Source organism: Bufo bufo, chromosome 10 (genome assembly GCF_905171765.1).
Source record: "Bufo bufo chromosome 10, aBufBuf1.1, whole genome shotgun sequence".
Lineage (NCBI taxonomy): Eukaryota > Metazoa > Chordata > Amphibia > Anura > Bufonidae > Bufo > Bufo bufo.
The window spans coordinates 111,432,611-111,459,460 of record NC_053398.1 but is presented as its reverse complement, the minus strand read 5'-3'; the positions used below and the strand labels follow the sequence as shown (position 1 = coordinate 111,459,460).

The window sequence follows — 26,850 nt, the reverse complement described above, 5'->3', positions numbered from 1 at the left end:
CCCCTTTTTTAGCCATTTGAGGTATTGGAAACAATATTTTTCGGATGCGGTGATGCCAATGATGTTTATTTTTTTGTTATTTATGTATTTATTTTTTTATTCTACAGAAAGGGGGGTGATTTAAACTTTTATAATTTTTTATATATTTAATTAATTTTTTACCTTTTTATGGTTTTGCTGCTCGTGTTTGAGGCTACAAAACGCAGTATTTTTTTCTTTTAACTCTGTACCAATATTTTTATTATATATCCATATTGGTACAGAATTGCTCATTTCTTATGTTGCCCTGCCGGCCAAAATAAGAACTGCAGCTTCAATACCCTGGGTCTCTTCAGAGAGAACCAGCATATTTATAATCAATTACCAGCATCCTAATTTGTCGCAGAGGATGCCAGTAAGAAGCCCAGAAGCGCAAGCTTCTTTATCACACGGCATCTAAAGGGTATAAATGACCGCGTTAGGCATTTTTGCCGGTCGTGGTCATTAGCTGTAGGTCTCTGCTGTTTGAAACAGCGGAAACCCGCAGGCCATGGTGCACGCTGCACGTGCCATGTTTGCCTATCGCTCCAGCGTACAGTGCTGATAGCGGGGGGTTTAATGAGGAATGTGGAGGGGATGATGGCCCTGTGCTCACCACATCCCTTTTTCGTAAGCCTGGCAAAGGCGGTGTAAAATGCCAGTTATGACTAAAACATAGCAATCACAATGGCATTGGAAAAGTCACAAAACCGGGGTTTTGCGACTTTTACATCAAAAACACATGTAGGGGGAGTGATGGATTTGCCCCTATATCCCCAAACTGCTTCTCCTGTGGAGTGGTCAGAGTTTGCTCAGCTATCTACATATTCCATTAGAGGCATGATGCTCATCTTACCAGTAATTTTTTCCTCCCACACAGTTATTGAGCCATTTGCAGTGGTGATCAAAATTACTGACACACTTATTGCATAAACTGCAGTGCTTTGACTTGTCGCCACTGTGGAGTAAAAAGAGGAAAAATGTGAATAACCGGAGGTATGAATTAACAAATTTACAGAGAGACATACAGCTCATGCACATGAACGAAAAACAATTCTGCATAGACGGACGTATTTCCGATCGACTCATTAACAGGAATAATACAGCAACCCAACGATCAAGAATACATGGCAAATACTATCTTCTACTTTGTTTTATAAACTTTAACTCGTGTTACCCTTCTTTTATCCTGCTCAATATTCATTTTACCAAAGTGACTGGGGTCCATTCATGCAAGTGACCCAGCGGTGTCATCCTCTATCACCAGTTTTTGCAGCCTTCAGATAGGGCAAAATAAATGGACAGGACAGGAGTCAAGAGATCATTGAGCAGCCATTTCTTAAGCTGGCTGTAGCCATTTTCGGATAGTTAAAAGCTATGTACACCTTTGGGGGCAATTTCTTTATTATTGCATTGTACTCATTTTGAGTAAAAAAACAAAACAAAAAAAAACAACTGGTTTTTAATTGGTCTTTATTAAAAATGTGGAACCCTTGTCTCTGTGCAGCCTCGGGTTTCCCTAGTAGCAGGATCTGAAGTTTCACTCTGTTTCATCAGGCAGCTCAACTGATGGCTCTTTATCTTATAAACACTCATTATGGTTCAATTCAATATGATCTTTCAGGACTTTAGAGATGAGGGTTATTAGAAGACCAGCACAAAAAGAAAGTACGATTTGCACAGCTAGATAAACCATTTGACAGAACAGCTCAATATTTTTTTTAAATAAAGACCAATTGAAAAAATAATTTTTCTCCCAAAATGAATAAAATGCAATCATTAAAACAATTTGCCCCCCCACCCAACATGTACATAACCTTTAATGATATTCCTTGTGTCTACTGAAGCAAAAGTGAACAATTCTGATAAAATAACTGGCTGCATAATGTTTCTGGGTCTGTATCCATAGACATTATAAACCATGAAAATGCATAGGGGTAAACTATATGTCGCACAATACTAAAAATCTTACTTGTGGACTCTTCCTTACAAATCATGATCACACCTTTAAAGATGTTGTCCAGCCTTTTCTAAATGATGGCCTATCCTCTGGATAGGTGATCCCAGCAGATCGCCAGGGTTCTGACTTCAAAGGGGCAGAGCTGTAGAAACGAGCAACCTCCACTGCAAAGTTGATGAGGCTCTGTACTTTCGGCGGCAAAGCTACACCCGAACATCTGACCGGCAGGGGTTCAGGGTATCAGACACCCACCGATCCGCTAGTGATATCCTCGGGGAGGGGGGGCTAAGCCACTACTTAGTAAAGGCTGGACAAACCCTTTAAACCTTTAGCCAGCTTTAGATACAGATTTCCCTGCTCTCTCAGGCACTAATATTGCCAAGAAAAAAAAACCATAACGTACAACAGAAGTCATGGAGAGTTAGGAAATCTGGGACAAACATTCCACAATAATAACAACATCACATGACAAGTGCGATAAACCTGCTATATAGGCGTTTTTATTGTGATGAATGCCTTGCAAAAGTATTCACTCCCCTTAGCATTTTTCCTGTTTTGTTGCATTAACACCTGGATTTAAAAAGCTACTAGCAACATACCTGGAGAGACTTCCATCTGTACTGTGGCAAGAGGTGGCTCCACAAAGTATTGATGAGGGGGGGGGGGGGGGGGGGCGGAATATATATATGCACATTCAATTTCTGTCTTAAAGTGTAACTGTCATGTTTTCATCAAAAAAATCTATTTTAGCATAGGTTACTGCTGCTGCAGCATTATTCATAAAGCAATCTTTAGTTTCTTCACATACCACTGTTTTGCTTGAGTTTTTCCCTTAGTTGGCTGTTTAAACATTTACAATATGAGGACCTTCTCAAGATGGCTCCTCTGTCAGTTCTCTGAGGCCAAAACTGCTTTCCCTGACTTCACATACACACTTGCTGTAGCCAGCAGCTCCCTGTCAGCCAATCAGATTGGATTACTGAGAGACACGCCTCCTCACTCTGAAGCCTAATGCAGGCATGCAGTGTGAAGGACCGCCCCTCTGTCTTCTGTTTATACTAAAGGGAAGACAAAAAAGCCCTAGCAACAGTCTTTTAAGGGAGCAGTGGAAAGGGAGAGAGGACATTAATGAAAGCTGTTATTATAAAGTAATTACAGATCTTTTGACAATCATTGACAGACTAACTCAGGTATACATGCCTAGCTCTAATAAACTAGCAAATAAAAAAATAGGACAGTTATCCTTTAATTATTGTCTGTGTCACAGCAAAAAATATTTTGCATGTTCAAAGAGATAGGCATGTTGTGTAAATCAAATGGTGCAAACTCTTCAAAAATGACATTTTAAATCCGGGTCATATTGCAACAAAACAGAAAAAAAAGGGAGTTAAGACTTTCGCAAGGCGCTGTACAACTCACCAAAGTAAGGTGCAGTGCAGTCCATCTTGCCTGTAAGACCAATACACGTACAAGACACGAGAACTTCTACTTACACATCCACCTCACAGATGTAACAATGCATGTTTTCAATGACATGAGCATGCTTTGTCCTATCGAATACAGGTAGCGGACCGGGGGAGCCCTTGGCACGTACGTGCTCATCTGCTGGGTCAATGGTAACAGCCAGAAAATGGACAATTAAATGTAACGTGAACAGCACTCCCATAAACTGGATGGAGAGGACTAAGGAAGAATAATGTCACAGCGATGTATGTTATGTGGGGGTTCACACTTTTCTTTTCAAGAAACGGTGGTGGGCGACTATAAGGCCCCTTTCATATGTCAGTGAATCGCGGGTGTGCGCAGTCTCCACGGACCACTCATGAATCCACTGACTTTAATGTGTGACACCACGGAAGTGTGCGTTATTTTGTCTGTTATTATAAATCCCTCGCGCACATTATGATCCATGAAAACCGCTGACACAAGACGGAAGGCATCCGTGTTCTGTTAGTGTTTCATGGACCATTGGTAGGAGATGCTCTGTTGACTAATTTTTTAGCCTAAGGGCTCATGCACACCAATGTGTGTGCCCCATGCTGCGGACCGCAATGCACAGGCACCGTACGTGTGCATGCCGTTTGCGGACTTCAGTTGAATGGGTCCACAACGCAAAAAATAGGACATCTTCTATGTTTTTGCGGTGCGGAGGCACAGACCAAAATTCAATGGAAGCGCTTCGTAGTGCTTCCATGGGCATCCGATCCGTGATTGCGCTTGGCATCTTGTGGACCCATTCAAGTCAATCTGTGATATGGAGTGCGCAGGGCTGGTGCCTGTATATTGTGTACGCGCATTACGGGCACACGTTTGTGTGCATGAGCCCTAACCGAGTAGGTGGAATACGGATGACACAGAGGGCAAAAAGCGGACACATGGACCAAACATGGATCCTTCAAGGACACCTTCGAGGATGAACCACTGACCCTCTTCTCACAGATGTCATCATGGACGCGTGAGAGGCCTAACACTGACAGCGACTTCTCCGCCAAGAGATCAGAACTGTTGGAGAGGACTGGCAGCGTATACCTTCTCCTAGTGGCAGTAAAAACTCAGGCTTGTCCACACAAAGAATGCATCTTTCTAGGGAATCAAGGGGCATGGCTAGACCAGTTAGATGTGACATGGTGGGAGAATGAGGCGACTTTCTCCAGAAAAGAGGCTGCTAGTGCTTGAGCAGGGCACCCAGTCTATGCTACGAAGGCTCATCATGAAATGTTCTATCCTCTTAGGCTGGGTTCACACTTGAGCGTTTTACAGCGCGTTCAAACGCGCTGTAAAACGCTCAACACATGAAAACCAATGCTTCCCTATGGCCCTGGTTCTCACTTGAGCGTTTTACAGCGCTGAAAAACGCGCTGTAAAACGCCCTACGCTCAAACAAGTACTTGAGCTTCTTTGGGGCGTTTTGACGCGCGTTTGTGGCCATAGGACATTGCAGTCAATCACACAAACGCGCGTCAAACGCGCGTTTACTATTGCAAAAAACGCTCGTCAAAAACGCGCGTCAAAAACGCGCGTTAAACGCGCATATCAAAGACGCTCAGGTCTGAACCCAGCCTTAGGGTCCATTCACACGTCGGTAATTTGGGTCCGCATTCGTTCCGCAATTTGCGGACCCATTCACTTTCAATGGGGCTGGAACAGATTCAAATCCACATTTCCTGGATCCGCATCCGCATTTTCGTGATCCGCATCCGTTTTTTCGGGATCCGCAATTTCATTCCTGGAAAAAATAGAACATGTCCTATTCTTGTCCGCAATTGCGGACCAGAAAAGGCATTTTCTATTATAGTGTCTGTGATGTGCGGATCCGCAAAACACTTACGGACGTGTGAATGGACCCTAAACAGGAGATTGTGAAGACTAAAGATGCAGCCACTAAGCGCCTGGAAGTCTGCTCCATAGACAAACCTGTGGCTGCCCACAGTGGGGTGGGAGCTCCTTTCAGTCAAGTGAGAAGGCATCTGCCTTCCTCTCAATGAGCAGGACATGGAGCCATACTGACTCCCTCCGCTTCATAAGGGCTCACAACATTTCTACTGATGTCCACCCCAGCTGCCTACACATGGTACAGACAGACCTGGGGTGGACACGTTTACAGCCTACTCAACTGGCCTTGGTACCTCCCGTCATTATAGGATCCCATCTGCGTACGCAAGAATTAGTCTTTATGTAGAAAACTATGATTTAAATCAAGCCTTACTGACTGGTGATTTAAATCGTGATTGAAATCATTTTGATTCAAATCAAATCCACCCTGATACTTTTTATTTATTTAAGTTTTACACAATAATAGCATTTTTGAAACAAAAAAAAATTATGTTTTAGTGTCTCCATAGTCTGAGAGCCATAGCTTTTTTATTTTTTGACCGATTGTCATTTGCGGGATGAGGTGTGTATACAGCGATCTAGAAGGCAGGGACAACTGGGAACTGTCCCTGCCTTCTCTCTGGGTTGCCCTGATGTCACTGACAGCAGGCCCCCCGCCCCCCCCGCTCGGCAGCTGCACGATCAGCGTGCAGCTGCCATCTCTGAATGGACGTTTATATCCTATGGGCAGTCGGGAAGTGGTTAAAGGGTTTTTCCGGTAGAAAACAGAAGATTCATACTTACTTGTTCCACACCACTCCGGTCCTCCATCATTCGGTCTCTGCACCGTTTACATCTAGCCGGCTATGGACATGGTGACATGCACTGCTCCAGCCGATGACTGGCTTCAGTGGCGACGTGCTGCTTGTGGCGACCAGAAGATGGAGACAGCGGGTGCAACGTGAAGAACAGGAGCAGGCAAGTATTAATCTTCTGTCTCAAGGCCACTTTATAAAAAAATATTTTTACTGGAAAGCCTTTAATTTTGCACTGGTGTTTTTCCACCAGATAAGCGGTGTGTGTTCTTTTAGGGTTAGTTGTTTTTTGTGGAGTTTTGTTTCTAAATGATTGAGAGAACTGCAGTGAAAGAGACAGAAAAAATGAGAAAGAAAAAAAACTCTCCAGCACCATAGAGCATGCTGCATTTCCAAAAATAGGTGACAAAAAAGGACACTTGTGTGTCCTGTATTTCTCACAGACCGTCGGCCAACACCCAGAGCTGCTATTTTTATGGCAAAAAATGCACCAAAAACAGAAACGTGCAGAAAAAAAAAACCTGTGGGAAAGAACTCTAAGGCCCCTTTCACACAGGCGAGTATTCCGCGCGGGTGCAATGCGGGAGTTGAACGCATTGCACCCGCACTGAATCCGGACCCATTCATTTCTATGGGGCTGTGCACATGAGCGTTGATTTTCACGCATCACTTCTGCGTTGCGTGTAAATCGCAGCAAGCTCTATATTGTGCAGGAACATGCGCGATTTTTCCGCGCGAGTGCAAAACATTGTACTGCGTTTTGAACGCGCGTGAGAAAAATCGGCATGTTTGGTACCCAAACCCGAACTTCTTCACAGAAGTTCGGGTTTGGGATCGGGGTTGTATAACATGGTTATAAGGGAAAATAACAGCATTCTGAATACAGAATGCATAGTACAATAGCGCTGGAGGGGTTAAAAAAAAAATAATAATAATTTAACTCGCCTTAATCCACTTGCCCGCGCAGCCAGCATCTCTTCTTCTTCTTTGCTGTGTACAGGAAAAGGACCTGTGGTGACGTCACACCGGTCATCACATGGTCCATCACATGATCCATCACCATGGTAAAAGATCATGTGATGGACCATGTGATGACCGGAGTGACGTCACCGCAGGTCCTGTTCCTGTACACAGCAAAGAAGGAGACAGAAGAGAAGCCGGGCTGCGCGAGCAAGTGGATTAAGGGGAGTAAAATAAAAAAAAATAATAATAATTTAACCCCTCCAGCGCTGTTGTACTATGCATTCTGTATTCAGAATGCTATTATTTTCCTTTATAACCATGTTATAAGGGAAAATAATAAAATGATCGGGTCCCCATCCCGATCGTCTTCTAGCAACCATGCGCAGCCCCATTCACTTCTATGGGGCCTGCGTTGCGTGATAAACGCACAATATAGAGCATGCTGCGATTTTCACGCAACGCATAAGTGATGCGTGAAAATCACTGCTCATGTGCACAGCCCCATAGAAATTAATGGGACCGGATTCAGTGCGGGTGCAATGCGTTCACCTCACGCATTGTACCCGCGTGGAAAACTCGCCCGTGTGAAAGGGGCCTAAGGATGGATAGATCTATATCTCATATATATAAAAATGAGTTTCTGTCTGTCTAGACGTTCTTTATGCGCGACCAAACGACTGGACCGATCTTCACCAAATTTGGCACACAGGTACATCAGGTGTCCGGGAAGGTTTTAGACCGGGTCTCAGCTCTCTAGGACGTACCGTTACTTAAATATACCCAAAAAATTACCCGTCCCCCCCCCCCAAATACAAGGCTGCATTTCTTTCTCTTTAAAGCCCAACTGCCATAAACACAGTTTTACTCCAGGTTTCCATAACAACCCAGCCATATTTCTTTACTGTAACAATTACGTTTCTGAGAAACAGACACTTGCGCTGCCGTTTAGGTATATCTCTGAGGCTGATGTCACCTTGTTTGCTGCTGCCTAGTATTGGGGTGACTGTCCAACCTGCTCTCACCGGTGATAGATGGATAGATTATATATATATATATATATATATATACATACACACACACACACACACACACACACACACACACATATACACAGCACAGACCAAAAGTTTGGACACACCTTCTCATTCAGAGTTTTCTTTATTTTCATGACTATGAAGGCATCAAAACTATGAATTAACACATGTGGAATTATATACATAACAAACAAGTGTGAAACAACTGAAAATATGTCATATTCTAGGTTCTTCAAAGTAGCCACCTTTTTGCTTTGATTACTGCTTTGCACACTCTTGGCATTCTCTTGATGAGCTTCAAGAGGTAGTCCCCTGAAATGGTTTTCACTTCACAGGTGTGCCCTGTCAGGTTTAATAAGTGGGATTTCTTGCCTTATAAATGGGGTTGGGACCATCAGTGGCGTTGAGGAGAAGTCAGGTGGATACACAGCTGATAGTCCTACTGAATAGACTGTTAGCTGCTTTTTTCTTGCCATAATACAAATTCTAACAGTCTATTCAGTAGGACTATCAGCTGTGTATCCACCTGACTTCTCCTCAACGCCACTGATGGTCCCAACCCCATTTATAAGGCAAGAAATCCCACTTATTAAACCTGACAGGGCACACCTGTGAAGTGAAAACCATTTCAGGGCACTACCTCTTGAAGCTCATCAAGAGAATGCCAAGAGTGTGCAAAGCAGTAATTAAAGCAAAAGGTGGCTACTTTGAAGAACCTAGAATATGACATATTTTCAGTTGTTTCACACTTGTTTGTTATGTATATAATTCCACATGTGTTAATTCATAGTTTTGATGCCTTCAGTGTGAATCTACAATTTTCATAGTCCTGAAAATAAAGAAAACTCTTTGAATGAGGTGTGTCCAAACTTTTGGTCTGTAGACTTACCGGTAATTCCGTTTCCTTGAATCCACCATGACGGCCCACATTGAGATTGACCCTTGACCTCTGTAGGGGCAGGAACACATAGAGAGTTTAAATTCCCCCCACCCCTCCGTGCTTTACAAATTATCCGAAAGGTGGAAAAGAGTAAAAGATATTGATTCATACCCTTAAACTCGTATTTTATATATATATATATATATTTTTTTTTTTTACTACATATATAATATGTGTGTTTTCTTTTTTTTTTGGGATGGGAATAGTACGGGGCCGTCATGGTGGATTCAAGGAAACGGAATTACCGGTAAGTCTAATTGCGGTTTTTCCATTTCATCCACCATGACGGCCCACATTGAGACGTATCAAATGACTACATGGGTGGGGATATGGCCTGTATAATCTTCCGACCAAAAAGAGACTCATTCGAGTCCGGAAGATTAAGGCGATAGTGTCTTACAAAGGTGTTTGTGCTAGCCCAGGTTGCAGCCCTACAAATCTGGTCTAGTGAGACGCCTCTTTTTTCAGCCCAAGAGGAGGCAGTGGCCCTAGTGGAGTGGGCTTTAATATTGCCGGGACTGGGCCTGCCCTGTATCCTGTAGCAACACTCGATGGTGGACCTGATCCATCTAGCTATGGAGGATTTGGCTAGCTTCTTCCCTTTATTTTTCCCAGAGAATTGAACTAGTAGATTATTGTCTATTCTAAGAGCCCTGGTAGCCTCCAGGTATTGAATTACCGTATCCTTAACGTCTAAGAGATACAAGTTATCATCAGACCCTGCAACTTCGGACCTAGTGATAGAAGGTAGAAAAATTTCCTGTTCCTGGTGGAAGGAGGAGACTACTTTAGGGAGGAAACCAGGGTTGAGCGTTAGGCGGATGTGATCATTACAAATTTGGAGATATGGTTCCCTGCAGGATAGGGCCTGAAGTTCTCCAATACGTCTTGCTGAAGTAATTGCTATCAGGAAAGCAGTTTTCAGAGAAAGGTGTTTTAAGGAGATCTCTGATAACGGTACGAACGGAGGCTTTGTTAGGCCTTCTAGGACGATGTTCAAGTCCCAAGTTGGAGCTCTAGATTTAAGGGTGGGTCTTAACCTTGAAGCTGCTCTAATAAATCTCCTGACCCATCTGTGATTGGCTAAGCTGCAGTCGTAGAAGGTACTGAGGGCTGATATTTGTACTTTCAGAGTACTAGGTCTCAGACCTAATTCCAGTCCGCTCTGGAGGAAGTCCAGAATCTTGTTTATGGGGGGAGAGGAGGTGTCCGGGCGATCAATTCCTAACCAAGAACAGTATCTTTTCCATATTTTTAAATAGATGGAAGATGTCACTTTTTTCCTACTGGCCTTGAGCGTGAGAATCACCTTATCTGACAGGCCTCTGTTCTTTAAGGTTTCGCTCTCAGGATCCAGGCTGCCAGTCTGAAGATTCCTGGGTCTGGATGCAGAAGTGGGCCCTGGACTAAGATGTCTCTCTGAAAAGGAATTTCCCAGGGATCCTCCAGCGATAGCTGTCTTAGAGTAGAGAACCAGCTCCTCTTTGGCCACAGGGGGGCTATTAGGATGAGAGTAGTTGGTTCTCCTCGAAGCTTCTGGATGACTCGCGGTAGTAGTGGTATCGGGGGAAATGCATAAGCTAGTCTCCAACTCCACTGAATTGATAGGGCGTCTATTGCCCATGGACCGTCCTCTTGGTTTAGGGAGCAAAAGCATTCTACCTGCGTATTCTTTCTTGAAGCGAATAAGTCTACTTCCGGATGACCCCATCTTTTTGAGATCCTCTGGAAGATTTTTCGGTTCAGGGACCATTCCCCTGGATCTATTTTTTCCCTGCTCAGGTAGTCTGCTACTGTGTTTTCGCAGCCCTTTAAATGGATGGCGGAGAGCGACAAGGTGTTCTCTTCTGCCCAGGAGAAGATTCTCATTGCTACAGCACCCAACAGGCGTGACCTTGTCCCTCCTTGGTGTCGTAGGTATGCCACAGCTGTGGTATTGTCGGATAGAATTTTTAGATGATGACCCCTCAGTAGGTCCTCTCCTTTTGTTAAAGCTTCGAGGACAGCGTACAGCTCTCTGTAATTGGAGGATCTTCTCCTTATGTCTTCTGGCCAAGCACCCTGTAGAAGGTGGTCTCCTATTTTTGCTCCCCAGCCTTCGAGACTTGCGTCTGTTATTACCTGAACGGCCGGATAGTTTCGCCACTGTAGACCTCCAAGCAGCCTTCTTCTTTCTTTCCACCAGCTTAGATCTGATTTTACGGACTGAGGAATCCATACATCTTTGTCTAGGTTTATCTGTCTTCCATCCCATACACTTAGGATCCAATTTTGGATTACCCTTGTGTGGCTTTGGCACCAGGCAACCGAGGGGATGCAGGCAGTTAGACTTCCGAGAAGACTCATGGACCGTCTGATGGAGCATCTGTGAGAACTCTGAAATATTCGGATCTTCTCTATTAATGCTACGGTTTTGTCCTGGGGGAGAAAGGTCTTTAACAGGGCTGAGTCCAGTTCTACGCCTAGGAATCTTATTCTTCTGGATGGAATCAGCGTGGATTTTTTTATATTTATGATCCAACCCGGACTTTCTAGGAACTCTGAGAATCTCCGAGTTGCAGACAGATTTTCGGCTTCTGTATTGCCAAGAATAAGGAAGTCGTCTAGGTATGGGATAATTGTTATGCCTTCCTGACGAAGATAGGCCACCATTTCCACTACCACCTTTGTGAAGACCCTGGGGGCCGAGGAGATGCCGAAAGGGAGGGCGACATACTGAAAATGGTGGATCAAGCCGTCCGGCCCTTTTAGGGAGAATCTTAAGTACTTTTGAGAAAGATGGTGGATAGGGATATGGTAGTATGCGTCTTTGAGGTCGATTGACGACATAAACGCTCCTTTCTGTATTAGGGGAATAGTGGATGTGATGGTTTCCATCCTGAATTTCCTGTATAAGATGGATCTGTTTAGAGGTTTTAGGTTTATGATGGTTCGCAGGGATTGGTCTGGTTTCTTTACTAGGAAGAGGGTGGAGTAGAAGCCTTTCCTTTGTTCTAGTTGCGGGACCCTCTGAATTACCCCTAGATCTAAGAGGTCTCGGACGCCCTGCCATATTTTTGGAAGTTCTGTTTTGCTCTGGGATGAGATGCAGAATCTTCTTGGGGGGATTGAAGTGAATTCTATTTTGTAGCCTTGAGAGACTACGTTTAGAACCCAGGGATTTGAGGTGATCTGCTCCCAAGATGGAAAAAAAACCCTCAGTCTCCCCCCTACTCTGGCGTCATTGCTGTTTATTTTGTCGGTTTTGGGGATTGAGGATGAAGCCTCTCCCTCTTCCCCCTTTGGGATAGCTCCATCTGCCCGTTTTTCCTTTCCCCCTGTAGGATCTTTGCTGGGGCTGGAACTGACGAAAGGGCTTCTTTCTAGACTCCTTGTCCTCCGGAAATCCCTTTTTCTTATCCGCTGCTCCCTCTAGAATTTTATCTAGAGTGGGCCCAAAGACAAACTCCCCAGAAAATGGGATAGAACAGAGTTTGGCTTTGGATGCCTTGTCCCCTGACCATGCTTTCATCCATAATGCTCGCCTGGCTGCGTTAGAGAGAGCAGCGTCTTTGGCTGAGAAGCGGATGGATTCCGCGGAGGCATCCGCTAAGAATGCTGTGGCGGAACGAAGGAGTGGAATAGACTCCCTGATTTCTTCTCTAGGGGTCTTATTTTTTAGGTGTTCGTCCAACTCCCCCAACCATATATACATAGCCCTGGCTACTGAAGTTGCTGCAATGTTTGCTTTTACCCCAAACATTGCTGATTCCCAGGATCTTTTTAGGAGCCCGTCTGCTTTTCTGTCCATTGGATCACCCAATTGGGAAGAATCCTCAAAAGGAAGAGCGGTTTTCTTTACAACCTTCGCAACCTGTATGTCGACTTTGGGGGTCTGATTATATATTTTGCTTTCTGCTGGGTCAAAGCAGAGTCGGTTCCTGAACTCCTTGGGGACACCTAATCTCTTCTCAGGATCTGCCCACTCCTCCATTATCATTTCCCGTATATTCTCGTTTATAGGGAAGACGATGGAAGTCTTGGATCTAAGGCCGCCAAACATTTCATCTTGAACGGTCCGGGGTCTAGGGGTATCCTCGATTCCCATTGTGGACCTGACTGCTCTGAGTAAATCTTCCATCTCGTCTGTGGAGAAAAAATATTTTTTGTCCTCCTCCAAAATTTCCCCCTCGGACAAGGGGTCCTCAGCAGGAATCTGTCTGGATGTGACGGAAGCTTCCTCTACATCCTCGCCCTCAGATGAGGAGACGACCGACAGTTTGCGTTTCTTGGGAGGGTTAGGGACACTAGTAGGAACAGACATAGTGGCAAAAGAAGATTTGATTTCGTCCGTAATAAAAGTTTTCATTTCGGACAGGATATCTGGTTGCTCTTTCTTCCATATTTCAGCAGTGCAAGGCTTGCACAGCCTCTTTTTGTAATTTTCAGGTTACCTTCTTGAGCATGCACAGCACTTTGAGAGCTTTGCTTTAGTTTTAGAATCTTTGCTGCCCTGGAGGAAGCAACCAGATATACCGTATTCAGAATTGTAACAGAAGTAGAAATTTAAAAATACAATTTCCCCCCAGAGGGGACTCACTGTACTGATGGCCGAAGGGTCAGAGCCTTCCTGGCGAGGAGTAGGTGCTTCAGACATCGCGGTGCAGCAGTCAAAGGCTGATACCGCGGTCTTTTTAAATTCTGTCCCGGCGTCTGACGTCATCAAGCAGCGCCCTCGACTGATAGCGTAAGCCTGCGCCGCACCAGCTTGTAGAAAAAAGGTACGTGTGCCGCCCGGCCCGCCCATAATGCGCTTCATGCGCCGCACCACTCCTGCTGCCGGTCACCTGTAAGGAAGGACGCCAAGCGCCGCGCGCGAGGCGCCTTGTGAAGCCGGCACCCCCGACTATTACCCAGAAGAGGGAAGGAAGTCTGAGGTAGGGAAGGACCGCAGGCCTCAGCATAAGCTAAGACGAGGGTCCTCGTTGCTCCAAGCTGGCCAGCCTTAGCCCCTGCCGTGGGAGGCCAGCAGGAGATTCCTGTAAAAGAATAAAGCTTGCTACCCTCCAGGAAGGAGGGCTCTCTCTACATGTTGGCCCCTGTAGGGGCAGGAAAGCACTGAGGAGGTGGAGGGGTGGGGGGAATTTAAACTCCCTATGTGTTCCTGCCCCTACAGAGGTCAAGGGTCAATCTCAATGTGGGCCGTCATGGTGGATGAAATGGAAATATTACATGTATATACACAGGACACTAATTACGAGATCTCTACCTGTATCTGGTGAATAGTCGTTCCATGATGTGGTGTGATCCCGTTGTTCCAGGAAGCGCTGTATAGATCTGATGGGACGCTTCTTGCTCTAACTCTCACCTAGCGCGCTGCCTCGGCCGGTAGCTAGCGCACACGTGGAGGAGCCTGCAGGGATGAGTTCAGGAGCGTCTTCGTGTGACGTCACAACTTCGCTCTGGGTGCCTCCCCTACCCTCTCTATATGCCAGCTCCGGTATTATATACATATATATTTCTTTACTGCTTAAAGGGGCGGCCACAGTGAAAGTCACAGTTAAAGGGGCGGCCACAGTGAAAGTCACAGTTAAAGGGGCGGCCACAGTGAAAGTCACAGTTAAAGGGGCGGCCACTGTGAAAGTCACAGTTAAAGGGGCGGCCACTGTGAAAGTCACAGTTAAAGGGGCGGCCACTGTGAAAGTCACAGTTAAAGGGGCGGCCACTGTGAAAGTCACAGTTAAAGGGGCGGCCACTGTGAAAGTCACAGTTAAAGGGCTGTCACTGTGACAGTCACTGTTAAACGGGCGGTCACTGTTAAAGGGGCGGCCACTGTAGAGGTCACTGTTAGGCTACTTTCACACCTGCGTTCAGGTGTCCGCTCGTGAGCTCCGTTTGAAGGGGCTCACAAGCGGCCCTGAACGCAGCCGTTCAGCTCTAATGCATTCTCAGTGGAGGCGGATCCACTGAGAATGCATCCGTCTGGCGGCGTTCAGCCTCCGCTCCGCTCAGTGAGCGGACACCTGAACGCTGCTTGCAGCGTTCGGGTGTCCGCCTGGCCGTGCGGAGGCGAGCGGATCAGTCCAGACTTACAATGTAAGTCAATGGGGACGGATCCGCTTGAAGATGACACCATATGGCTCAATCTTCAAGCGGATCCGTCCCCCATTGACTTTCAATGTAAAGTCTGAACGGATCCGCTCAAGCTACTTTCAGACTTAGAAATTTTTCTAAGTTATAATGCAGACGGACCCGTTCTGAACAGATGCAAACGTCTGCATTATAGGAGCGGATCCGTCTGATGAAACATCAGACGGACCAGCTTCGAACGCTAGTGTGAAAGTAGCCTTATGGGGGAAACTGTTGATATTTTTTTACGACACACGGAAACATAAAATGAAATCGATGAAATATACCCGTGCGAAGCCGGGTCCTTCTGCTAATTATATATATATATATATATATATATATATATATATATATATATATATATATATATATATATATATATATATACACACACACACACACACACTCTCACGGTGCGTAATACGCACAGATTTTTGGGTGGAAAATTCACAGGGTAATACAGAACCAGCTAAGTAGAAGATATTTTCAAAATCTCATCCACACTGTGTGAAAATTACCTGTGCGGAGATTAACCTGCGGTGTGGATTTTAAAGTCTGCAGCATATCAACTAATCCGCAAAAAAACAACCCAAAGACATGCAGAGTTTGGTGCAGAAACACAGCGAAATCTGCACAGCGAGTCCTTCCACACGAGCAGGCGATACGGCACGTTGATCTGCATTCGTTTAAGGCCCTCCTACACAGGCAGATAATTGCCCAAACTAGCAGCCTCATAAATGATTCACTACTTAACAATCCTTTGTGCGGCCACTGGTGGAAATACCTTCCGTTTGCACCGGGCGATGAAAAGCAATCAGATGACAAACACGCGCTCGCTCATTCGTTGGCTACTCACTTGGCACCTCTACATGGGGTAATGATCTGGGATAGGAGCACATCTTCTACCTATGTTAAAGGCCCTTGTGAAAATGCTTCTGTAATTAGGTTACACACACATTTTACAGCTCAGCACTGCGTTGTCTTTTATATAGAATTCACAGTAATTCTATATTATCCTGTTGGGACACGAAACATATTGTACAGTTTCCAAACCAGCACCTGGATCTGAATACTTTTATAATTCCAGTCATTAAAAATGTTGTATAGCCAGTGAGCTATTCTATAAAATGTATTCGAATAGCGCCACCTGCTGTTTGTCCATCTCAATATGCTGGTCGCACATGCTCAGTCTAAATCTTCAACTGCCATCAGCCGTACGTTCTGTTAGAAGCTGTGGCAGCTTTGGCTTCTTTCACGTCTGCGTTTTTGCTGGATCCGGCAGGGTTCAGAAAGAATGCTTCTGTCATAATACAACCGGCTGCATCCGTTATGAACGGGATCCAATTGTATTATCCCTAAAATAGCCATGACGGAACCCTCACTAAAACCATTGTAAGTCAATGAGGGACGGATCAGTTTTCTTTTGTGTCCGACAACCCATGCCGGCATCGATGGGGACGCGACCAAATGGAGCGGAATGCCGTCTGGTGCACTCCGTTCAGTTTTGTCCCCATTGACAACGAATGGGGACAAAACGGATGCTATGACGGATCTCAATACCGGAAAGGAGAAACGCAGATGTGAAAATAGCCTTACAGGGAGAAAGCTGCAGCAGAGAGGACCCCCCCCCCCCTATTGGAGCAGTGAATGGGGAGATCTCTGGATCCATAATAACAGGGAGACTTACTGATCTGTCCGCAGACTATAAACTGCCATTTACAGCAGCCTAGATTCCAGAGCACAAGAGGTGATAAAACCTGCTGACGGCCTCGCAGGGAATAAGCAGTCCCAGGGCAGTCCTGAACGTTACTGTAGGCACACTTCCGGGAGAACTTCTGACCTTACCTCTGCGTCTCCCAACTAAATTCGACTTGTTTAACCTCATCATCTTTTTTTTTTTTTTTTAAATAAAAGCCATCCCAGGCATCTGTAGTTAAAGGATACAACATAACCAGCGGCTACCCAATGCCGAGGCAAAAGGGGGACAAGAATGCCAAATCCGATGATGGTGAACAGAAGGAAAGTGAACCAGGCCACAAACTGCAAGGGGTGTGGAGGCCAACTCCAGCCATTTCTCCGGGAATGCTGAGGGGGCTCGGTCCCGGCGTCCTCCCCCTCCTTGACCGGCACGGTCTTACCAGACGGCTTCTTGCAGATGGTCATCTAGGTGAAAGGACAGGTGCTGTTATTTTAACGAAGCACACATATAAAAAAATATATATATGATTTTCGTCACGTTATGTCCACCATATGCAATTACGTTTCAGTAGCAGGTGAGTGAGAGCCCCCACAGACACCGAAGGACGTCTCTTACTAAACAGCCATCGATTACTGCCTTTCAATCTCCAGTCACCAGGACAATATGAGACCATCTGCGACACGATAAAAAGGTCCTTAATCCATATGATGACCATCTTCTATGCGGCCACCCTGAATCATCAGAGCCAGTGATCGTGGGGGTCCCGGCGGTCAGACTCCCACCAGTCTAACGTGTATCCCCTATTCTGTGCACAGATGATAAAGGATCATGGCTGAAACGGCCGCCATTAACCGTAGCTTCTAACAACATTTCACAGTTGACATCTCATATAAAAGTGAACCATTTAGGCTCCATTCACACGTCCGCAATTTTTCTTCCGCATCTGTTCCGCAATTTTGCGGAACAGGTGCGGATCCATTCATTTCAATGGGGGAGTAATTGCTGTCCGCATAATCACTTCCGTGATGCGGTTCCGCAAAAAAAATGAAGCATGTCCTACTTTTGGCCGCAAATTGCAGTCCGCGGCCCCATTGTACTCAATGGGTCCGCAAAAAAAACGGATGATATGCGGAAAGACACCAAATGTCATCCGCATGTCATCCGCATATCATCCGTGATTCACACATCCGCAATTGAATATTTACAGGTTCTTCCTTCCTTTTTTATTTCTGCGGAAACACGGAACGGATGTGGATGCACTATCGTAAAAAAACTGAAGGTTTTTACGGAAACACAGATCCGCAAAAAAACGGACCGTAAGGAAAATTGCGGACGTGTGAATGGAGCCTTAGTAGATATTTATGCTTTGTAAATGTCTTTTTTTTCTTCCATTCACGTACATAAACAGTTGTGATTACTGTATCATCTGAGCCCCCACAATGTCATATGTCATAGTGATCCTGCGGGCACTGCCATTGTACCGATCAGTGGCAGACACAGGGCTGAGCTCCTGCCACAACTGCTGGGATTGGAATTAAAGGGGTTGTCTCACCTCAGCAAATGGCATTGATCATATACAGAGTAAGTGTGCCGCAAATGCATAGAGAGCAGAGCCTCTAGGTGTAAGGGCAACAAATCTGCTGACAGATGCCCTTTAAATGGGTTTTTCCATCTTAGGGCTCTTTCACACTTGCGTTGTCCGGATATGGCGTGCACTCCATTTGCCGGAATTACACGCCGGATCCGGAAAAACGCAAGTGAACTGAAAGCATTTGAAGACGGATCCGTCTTCAAAATGCGTTAAGTGTTACTATGGCACCCAGGACGCTATTAAAGTCCTGGTTGCCATAGTAGTAGTGGGGAGCGGGGGAGCAGTATACTTGCCGCCCGTGCGGCTCCCGGGGCGCTCCAGAATGACGTCAGAGCGCCCCATGCGCATGGATGACAAGTCCATGTGATCACGTCATCCATGCGCGTGGGGCGCCCTGACGTCATTCTGGAGCGCCCCGGGAGCCACACGGACGGTAAGTATACTGCTCCCCCGCTCCCCACTACACTTTACCATGGCTGCCAGGACTTTAGCGTCCCGGCAGCCATGGTAACCATTCAGAAAAAGCTAAATGTCGGATCCGGCAATGCGCCGAAACAACGTTTAGCTTAAGGCCGGATCCGGATTAATGCCTTTCAATGGGCATTAATTCCGGATCCGGCCTTGCGGCAAGTGTTCAGGATTTTTGGCCGGAGCAAAAAGCGCCGCATGCTGCGGTATTTTCTCCGGCCAAAAAACGTTCCGTTCCGGAACTGAAGACATCCTGATGCATCCTGAACGGATTTCTCTCCATTCAGAATGCATTAGGATAAAACTGATCAGGATTCTTCGGGCATAGAGCCCCGACGACGGAACTCTATGCCGGAAGAAAAGAACGCAAGTGTGAAAGAGCCCTTAGACAATGGGGGCATATCGCTAGGAGGTGGGACCCGCACCTACAAAGAGAACAGAGCCGGCGAGAGTTGTGGCTGGAGGACCCCAGGTTTCCCGGGGTCCGTCCACCACCAGGGGCAGCTCCCCGCCTCTCCCATTAAAGTGAATGGGAGCGCACCGTGCATGCGCGGCCACAGATTCCATTAATTTATATGGGGTCGACTCAAATAGCCGAGCCAGTGCTTGGCTATTTTCAGAGGCTCCATAGAAATTAATAGAGGGTGGCTGCGCATGCGCAGTGCGCCCTCCTCAACTTTGTTGGCTCCGTTCTCCTTGTAGGTGCAGGTCCCAGAGGTGGGACCCGCACCTATCAGACAATAGGGGGCATATCCTAGCGATATGCCCCCATTGTCTGAGATGGGAATACCCCTTTAAGATGAAATTTGACAATTCCCAATACAAGAACGCTTGGCGCCTTAAAGGGCATCTTACATGCACCATGACATACAGTTACTTCATAGTGCAATGTAAGGAGTATGGTGCAGAAGTCCGACTCCCAGCACCACCGCCAATCAGCTGTGAGAAGGGGTGGCGGCGCTCCGCGTATTTTTAGCTTCAAAATTACCTGGGCACCGTCTCGCTTGTAGAGGCGGCGCAGCGTAATTACAACTGCTTGTTCAAGTCGCTTGAATAAGACGAGCAGCTGTAATTACACTGCGCCGCCTCTACAAGCGAGATGACGTGCAGGCAGTTTTGAAGAGGAAGCAGCGTTAACCCTTCAAACAGCTGATCAGTGGGGTTTGTCGGACCCTCGCCGAGCTGATATTGGTAACATGTCCTGAGGATAGGTCATCAATATTCTAGCACTGCACAACTCCTTTAAGGGGTTGTCCAGAATTAGAAAAACATGGCTGCTTTATTCTGAAAACAGCACCACCCCTGTCAACAGGTTGTGTCTGGTATTGCAGCTCAGCACCACCAAAGTGAAAGGACCGAGCTGTAATACCGGACACAACCTGTGCACAGGGGTGGGGCTGTTTTTGGAAGAAAGCAGCTTTATTTTTCTAGTCCCAGAGAACCCTTCAGACATTACAGGCTGCACTGCTGTCGTTTTGGATGACTGTAGCTTCTAACACGAGCACCTCTGTTACTTTCACATCTGCGCTTTTGCTATCCGGTTTTCGGATCTCAAAACCACAGCAAAAACACTTCACGTTTTTATAATACAGCTGGCTGCGCCCATTGTGAACGGATCGGATTGTATTATATCGAAAATGAAGACACTGGATCCGACGCCATTGACTTACAATGGTTTTAGTGGCGGGTCCGGTTTCTTTATTTTCGATATAATACATTCAGATCCGTTCAGAATGGACGCAGCCGGTCACGTCCGAAAAAAAACAGATGTGGAACCATTGACTTATATGGTGTTTGGTGCTGGATCCGGCTTCTTCCGTTTCCCATGCCGCACACAAAAACACGGCATGCAGTGGTTTTGTGTCAGGCATGGGAATACAACAAACCAGAACGGAATGTATTCTGGTGCGCTCCGTTCCGGTTTCTTCAGTTTTGCCCCCATTGACAATGAATGCGGACAAAAAAATTGAAGTGTTGCGCTGCAGTTTTGAGAGCAGATGCGAAAGTCGCCTTAGTAACAGTCTATTCAGACATTTCCGTTCATGATGTTCATATTGGACCCCATTGGATTTCCACTGTAATAAGCTCACACAACGTACCAGAATGGACTTGGTTGGGGGCCTGCGAGAGCCTTGCGACCTGAAGACAAGTTACTGATATTTCCTCCAGAACGGAGTGTTCTGGCTTACAAGCATCAGGACCTTTCTGGATATAATGATTCATGAATATCCGGAGCAGCAACAGTTTATAATATATGTAATTTATAATAGTGGGTGAAAAAATCACTGGTAGGCGTCCATGATGCTTAGTACAGGGCTAATCCTGCGCAGATGACAGCGCTTGCTCTGGCCCAGACCGCAAACAGCAAAGCGTTTCCCCCCGGGTCCCATGCTGGGCTCCAGACCCTCCACTTCTATTCACAGCTCGGCGTCATCTTCTGAACATCTGCAGATACGACAGAATAGAAAGGATCAGAAAGGGCACACACTACCGGACAGAAAAGCAAGAATGGCTGAATTTTTCATAGATGGACAACACAGAAGGACTCCCCTGCTAACCCCCCCCCCTTAATGAACCACAAAAGAGAGCCGCCCTATACAAGTGACCCCCGTTCTGGCCCGATAGACCATTGTAGGACATGAATGGCCAACCATGTAAATACTACATCTCCCAGGCCAAGGCTTCCTCTGGAAGAAGTAAGACTTTTCGCGGGGGCAATCAGCTGGTTGCATCAAAAGGTTGTATTTTTGAAAGGGTTTGTTTCTAAGAAGACAATTCCTTTAAATGGGTTTTTCCACCTTAGACAATGGGGGCATATCGCTAAGATATGCCCCCATTGTCTGATAGGTGCGGTTCCCACCTCTGGGACCCGCACCTACAATGAGAACGGAGCGGGGAAATGAACGGAGGGTGCACTGCGCAGCCGCCCTCCATTCATTCATTTCTATGGGGCCGCCGAAAATAGCTGAGCGATGGCTCGACTATTTCCGTCGGCCCCATAGAAATGAATGGGAGCGGTGGCCGCGCATGCGCGGTGCGCTCCCATTCACTTCAATGGGAGAGGCGGGGAGCTGCGCCTGGTGGTGGACAGACCCCGGGAAACCTCCAGCCTCAACTCTCCCAGTCTCCATTCCCCTTGTAGGTGCGGACCCGCACCTATCAGACAATGGGGGCATATCCTAGCAATATGCCCCCATTGTCTAAGATGGGAAAACCCCTTTAAGCATCAGGATGGCAAGGTCCCCATTCAGTCACCCTTAGGCCCCATTCACATTACTGTATTTTTGGTCTGCATTTTTTGCAGATCACACACGGACCCTTTTATTTCTATGGGTCCGCAAAAAAAAAAAAAAAAACATGGTTGTCACAGACGTCATACATATTTTTTGCAGATCCGCGTTTTGGGGACCTCAAAATACATACATCACCTTTACCTCAATGTATCCATAGGCTCTGGAGTCTAGGACTAAACGGCAACATTTTGTAGCGCCACGGACTGATTTTTAAAGTCCACTATACACAGGACATGGGCTAACTAACTGACCAATGGGGGTCCAACGTTAGGACCCCCATCATCCTGAGAACAGGGGTTCCATTCCATTGTCCTGATGGAGCAGGGGGCCGAGCATGCACCCTGCCGCTCCATTCATGCTCCGCTACTTCCAGCGGTCCTGTAGAGAATGAGTGGAATTGCAGGGTGCATGCTCGGCCTACTGCTCCATCCGGACGGGGGAATGGGACCCCCACTGATCAGTTAGTTATCCCTCATCCTGTGAAGACTTGGCACAATCCCTTTAACTATCGAGCCGCGGCTGCGGTCCAAGAGACTGCATCGGGTTGCATGTAATCTCTGGACTGCAGCGGTCACTCAGTAGTTAAAAATCAATGAGTGCCGCTACTAAAAGTCCCTGGGGGTCATTTGCTAACAGCTTTACGACTTTTTTTGGTGTAAAATTCTCACACTACCCCTTTTTGAGGCTTTTTTTGCCGCTTTCGACACAATGGAGTGTCGGTCAGGCAAATTTACTTATTTTACACCAGGAAAGGGCGTAAAGGTTGATAAAAAAAAAACAAAAAAAAAAAAAACACGATGCCAGCCCCTGATTTTCCGGCAGACACACGGACTATCAAAGATGCGCCTAATTTACAATGAGGCGCACGTGCCGCCCTAAATAAGGTGACTCTTCAGGCAGTAACGCCATTGTACATGATAGTAAAAAGACTGTCAAAAAGGAAGGTCTTAATAAATGACCCCTCTGCGCAGCCCAGGCCTTACACGGTGCTATAACCTGGGCATCAGGAGACTCACACGGGTCAGGGACAGTAGGTCAGGTAAGAAAGCGCAGCATAGCCAGCGGGGGCTTCATGGGTAGCCGTCAGTCCAAGAAACGCGCCTGTCGCACGAGGTGTATTTCCCAAACGCGCTCTAAACTTTCCTCAATTCCCATGACACCATGATGGACAGGAGGACAATCCATACGTGCCGGGGTAGGAGGACTCGTCCTGTACGCCGTCTTCTTCTCCACTCCCTTTATTAAACGTGATCTCTGCTCCGAGGTCGGGCGTTTCTGTGTACTGTCTCTTAGAGGCCTGGAGGAAACCAGTTTGGGAACTGGTCCATTTGTGTTTGCAGTGGGTGGCCCTGGAGACTTCCCAGTCCCTTTACTGAGAAGATACGGACTACACGTGTGGGAAATAACACGGATTACCGCCCTGACATACGCTGTTACCCCATATAACTAGGACATGCCGCCATAAGATTGTCTCCCAGGCTAAACACATCCCTATTCTCTTACAGGGTCATCCCCAAAACTTGTTGGCGGCTGGCGGCCCTCGGACCGCAGAACCATCCGTGGAGGCGACTTCTGGGCCGCACAGGATCTCCTGTCGTTTTAAAATGCATCTACAACACATGGCGGTTTTCTAAAGTGACGAGCATTTCTTGTACTGGTAGATTTCGTGTCGTGACCACACCGCCGCTCTTTTCCAGGTACCCCATATGATATCAGAGACGCATCATGGTCCCTTAGCAATCTCCGGGTGCTGGATTAGGGATCCATTTGTAATACCGCCATGAGGCCTAAACGGCCGTCGCTGAGCCTTGTCATCATTCACTACATGCCAGGAAATCCTGTCCAGAAGCAGCACCAAATCCCGGCCCCCCGGATACAAACAGCCGGGCTGTACCCAGATAAGCGAGACTAGGAAGAATAGTCACCTGGGGGCCCTCAGCTGGACCGACGAGTCTCTGCCGATACAAATATAGGGAGGGACATATGAACCAAGCCAAACCGTGCAGGGGTCACCCCCATGACTATTCTCCCCTTTCCAGCCTCATTTTCCAAACTAACATTTCAGGATAAAACAGCTGTTTGTAACAGAGAGACTGCGGATCGGGGGCACCAACCTCCTGACGGGTTCCCAATACCTGCAACCTAGTCCGAGTCAGTCTTCAGGTGCCCTGTATCCACCTGCACCCATACTGTATCCATACTATATCCACCCCGTATCCTATACCCATACTATATCCACCCTATATCCTGTATCCCCCCCGTATCCTATACCCATACTATATCCACCTGTACCCACACTGTATCCATACTATATCCACCCCGTATCCTATACCCATACTATATCCACCCTGTATCCAATACTGTATCAACACTGTATCCACCCCGTATCCTATACTGTATCCACCCAATATCCTATACCCATACTATATCCACCCTATATCCTGCATCCCCCCCCCCCCCCGTATCCTATACCCATACTGTATCCACCTGTACCCACACTGTATCCATCCAGTATCCTATACCCATACTATAACCACACTATATCCTGTATTCCCCCCCCCCCCGTAGCCTATACCCATACTGTATACACCCTGTATCCATACTATATCCTGTATCCCCCCCGTATCCTATACCCATATTGTATACACCCTGTATCCATAAAGTATCCTGTATCCAGCCTGTACCCATACTGTATCCCCCCCGAATCCTATACCCATACTGTATCCACCCTGGCGGATGAGAACGGTCCTTTCCATTGATGGGAGTGAGCAAAATACGGAATGCACGGGGAAGGTATCCGTATTTTGTTCACCCGTGGTTTGCGGACCGAAATATGGACACAGCCGTGTGCGTGAGGCCTGTAATTCCGTATATATATATATATATATGACTGAGGCGGTTTCTGCAACACATGAACGCATTTCTAGGAAATACATATAGGTAGGTATACCTTTAAGGTAAAAAATAAATATATAAAAAAAACACACAACATAAAACCGCCGTGTCCCTCAATATATCCTCCTATTGTTGCCACACACCTGCACAAAACTGTCAAGGCCGCAGTAAAAGATGGAATAAACCGTACAAGTTGTAGTTTCTGACTCCAGTATTAGTGACCAGTGACAGTCACTGAGGGGAGATGGAGCAGTTGTCCATAGCAACCGACCACACTGCCAGCACTCTGTAAGCTAAAGCGCAGTGAAGTGATTGGTTGCCATGGGCAACTGCGCCAGGTTCCCTCGGCACTAGTTATGGACACAGCTTCCGTCCGATGCGATAACCACAAGCCGCAGTCCCTTTACTCACCCCTCGTCCCAGCAGCGGAGCCCCCGTCACTCGCGCCCCCCGGTCACCTGAGCGGCTGTGTACAGACCGGGATCACTATAGCAGTGCTGACTCTGAGCCGCTGTGTGCAGCCAATAGGTTACAGCTGTACGGCGGCGGCGGAGGACCAAACAAGTGCGGCCGCGAAGGCGTTGTGCTGCTGAGGCGGTGTGTAGTCATAGCGAAGCCAGGGTGCAGCCTGCATTCTGCGGATTCTTCAGTGTGCTGACCGCTATTATTACTGGTAACGTGTCATTACAATAGACAGGAGCTTTATGGGCAAAGGACGCAACATATTTTGCACCTGCTTCATGCAGGTTTTTTCACACATATTGCTGCGGATTTTTTTTAATTTACGTTTTTTATGGTGGGGGGGGGGGGGGTATCCTTGTCATTAATGCAACACATTGCACAAGCTGCGGGATTAAATTCAGCGTATGGCTGGAAAAAACCTGATGCAAAATCTGCTATTTTTAGATTTTTTTTCCACATGTTTTTTTTTTTTTTGCAGCCAGCGAGCCCCGGAGGAGCCGGAGAGGAGGATGGGAGTGGCAGTGGCTGCAGAAAGTCAGTGTTTCTCCCTTGGGCTGTGCAGTGATAGGAGGGCACACCCTGGTTATGGGGCTTCTGTCTGATGGTAGTTGGAGTGCCCGTGTTGTTTAACCACTTCCCATCTGGGCCCTTTGCCCCCTTCCTGACCAGGCCAAATTTTGCAAAACTGACATATCTCACTTTATGTGGTAATAACTTTGGAACGCCTTTATTTATCCAAGTCATTCAGAGATTGTTTTCTCGTGACACATTGTACTTCATGATAGTCATAAATTTGAGTCACAATATTTCACCTTTATTTATGAAAAAATCCCAAATTTACCCAAAAATTTGAAAAATTCGCAATTTTCTAAATTTCAATTTCTCTGCTTTTAAAACAGAAAGTGATACCTCATAAAATAGTTATTATTTAACATTTCCCATATGTCTACTTTATGTTGGCATCATTTTGGAAATGTCATTTTATTTTTTTAGGACGTTAGAAGGCTTAGAAGTTTAGAAGCAATTCTTCAAATTTTTAAGAAAATTGCCAAAACCCACTTTTTAAGGACCAGTTCAGGTATGAAGTCACTTTGTGGGGCCTACATAGTGGATACCCCCATAAATGACCCCATTGTAGAAACTACACCCCTCAAGTTACTTAAAACCGATTTTACAAACTTTGTTAACCCTTTAGGCGTTCCACAAGAATTAAAGGAAAATGGAGATCAAATTTTTAAATTTCACTTTTTTGGCAGATTTTCCATTTTAATCAATTTTTTTCTTTAACACAT

General features: G+C 46.4%; 1 protein-coding gene across 3 annotated transcripts in view; it reads right to left on the bottom strand.

Moving 5' to 3' along the window:
- Window positions 1–25,644, bottom strand: part of ZDHHC1 (zinc finger DHHC-type containing 1) — a 61,709-nt gene extending 36,065 nt beyond the window's left edge. For 2 of the 3 annotated variants that reach the window (XM_040409743.1, XM_040409745.1), the window contains exons 1-5: window positions 25,508–25,629; window positions 21,008–21,353; window positions 17,095–17,313; window positions 3,472–3,647; window positions 875–976 (exon numbers count right to left, since the gene is read on the bottom strand). In XM_040409743.1, coding sequence (XP_040265677.1) covers window positions 875–976; window positions 3,472–3,647; window positions 17,095–17,313 — 497 coding nt within the window. In that variant the 5' untranslated portion in view covers window positions 21,008–21,353; window positions 25,508–25,629. Of the gene's footprint in view, window positions 1–874; window positions 977–3,471; window positions 3,648–17,094; window positions 17,314–21,007; window positions 21,354–25,507 lie in introns of all 3 variants that reach the window. The other variant, XM_040409744.1, reaches the window with a different exon arrangement.
- Window positions 25,645–26,850: the final 1,206 nt, after the last annotated feature.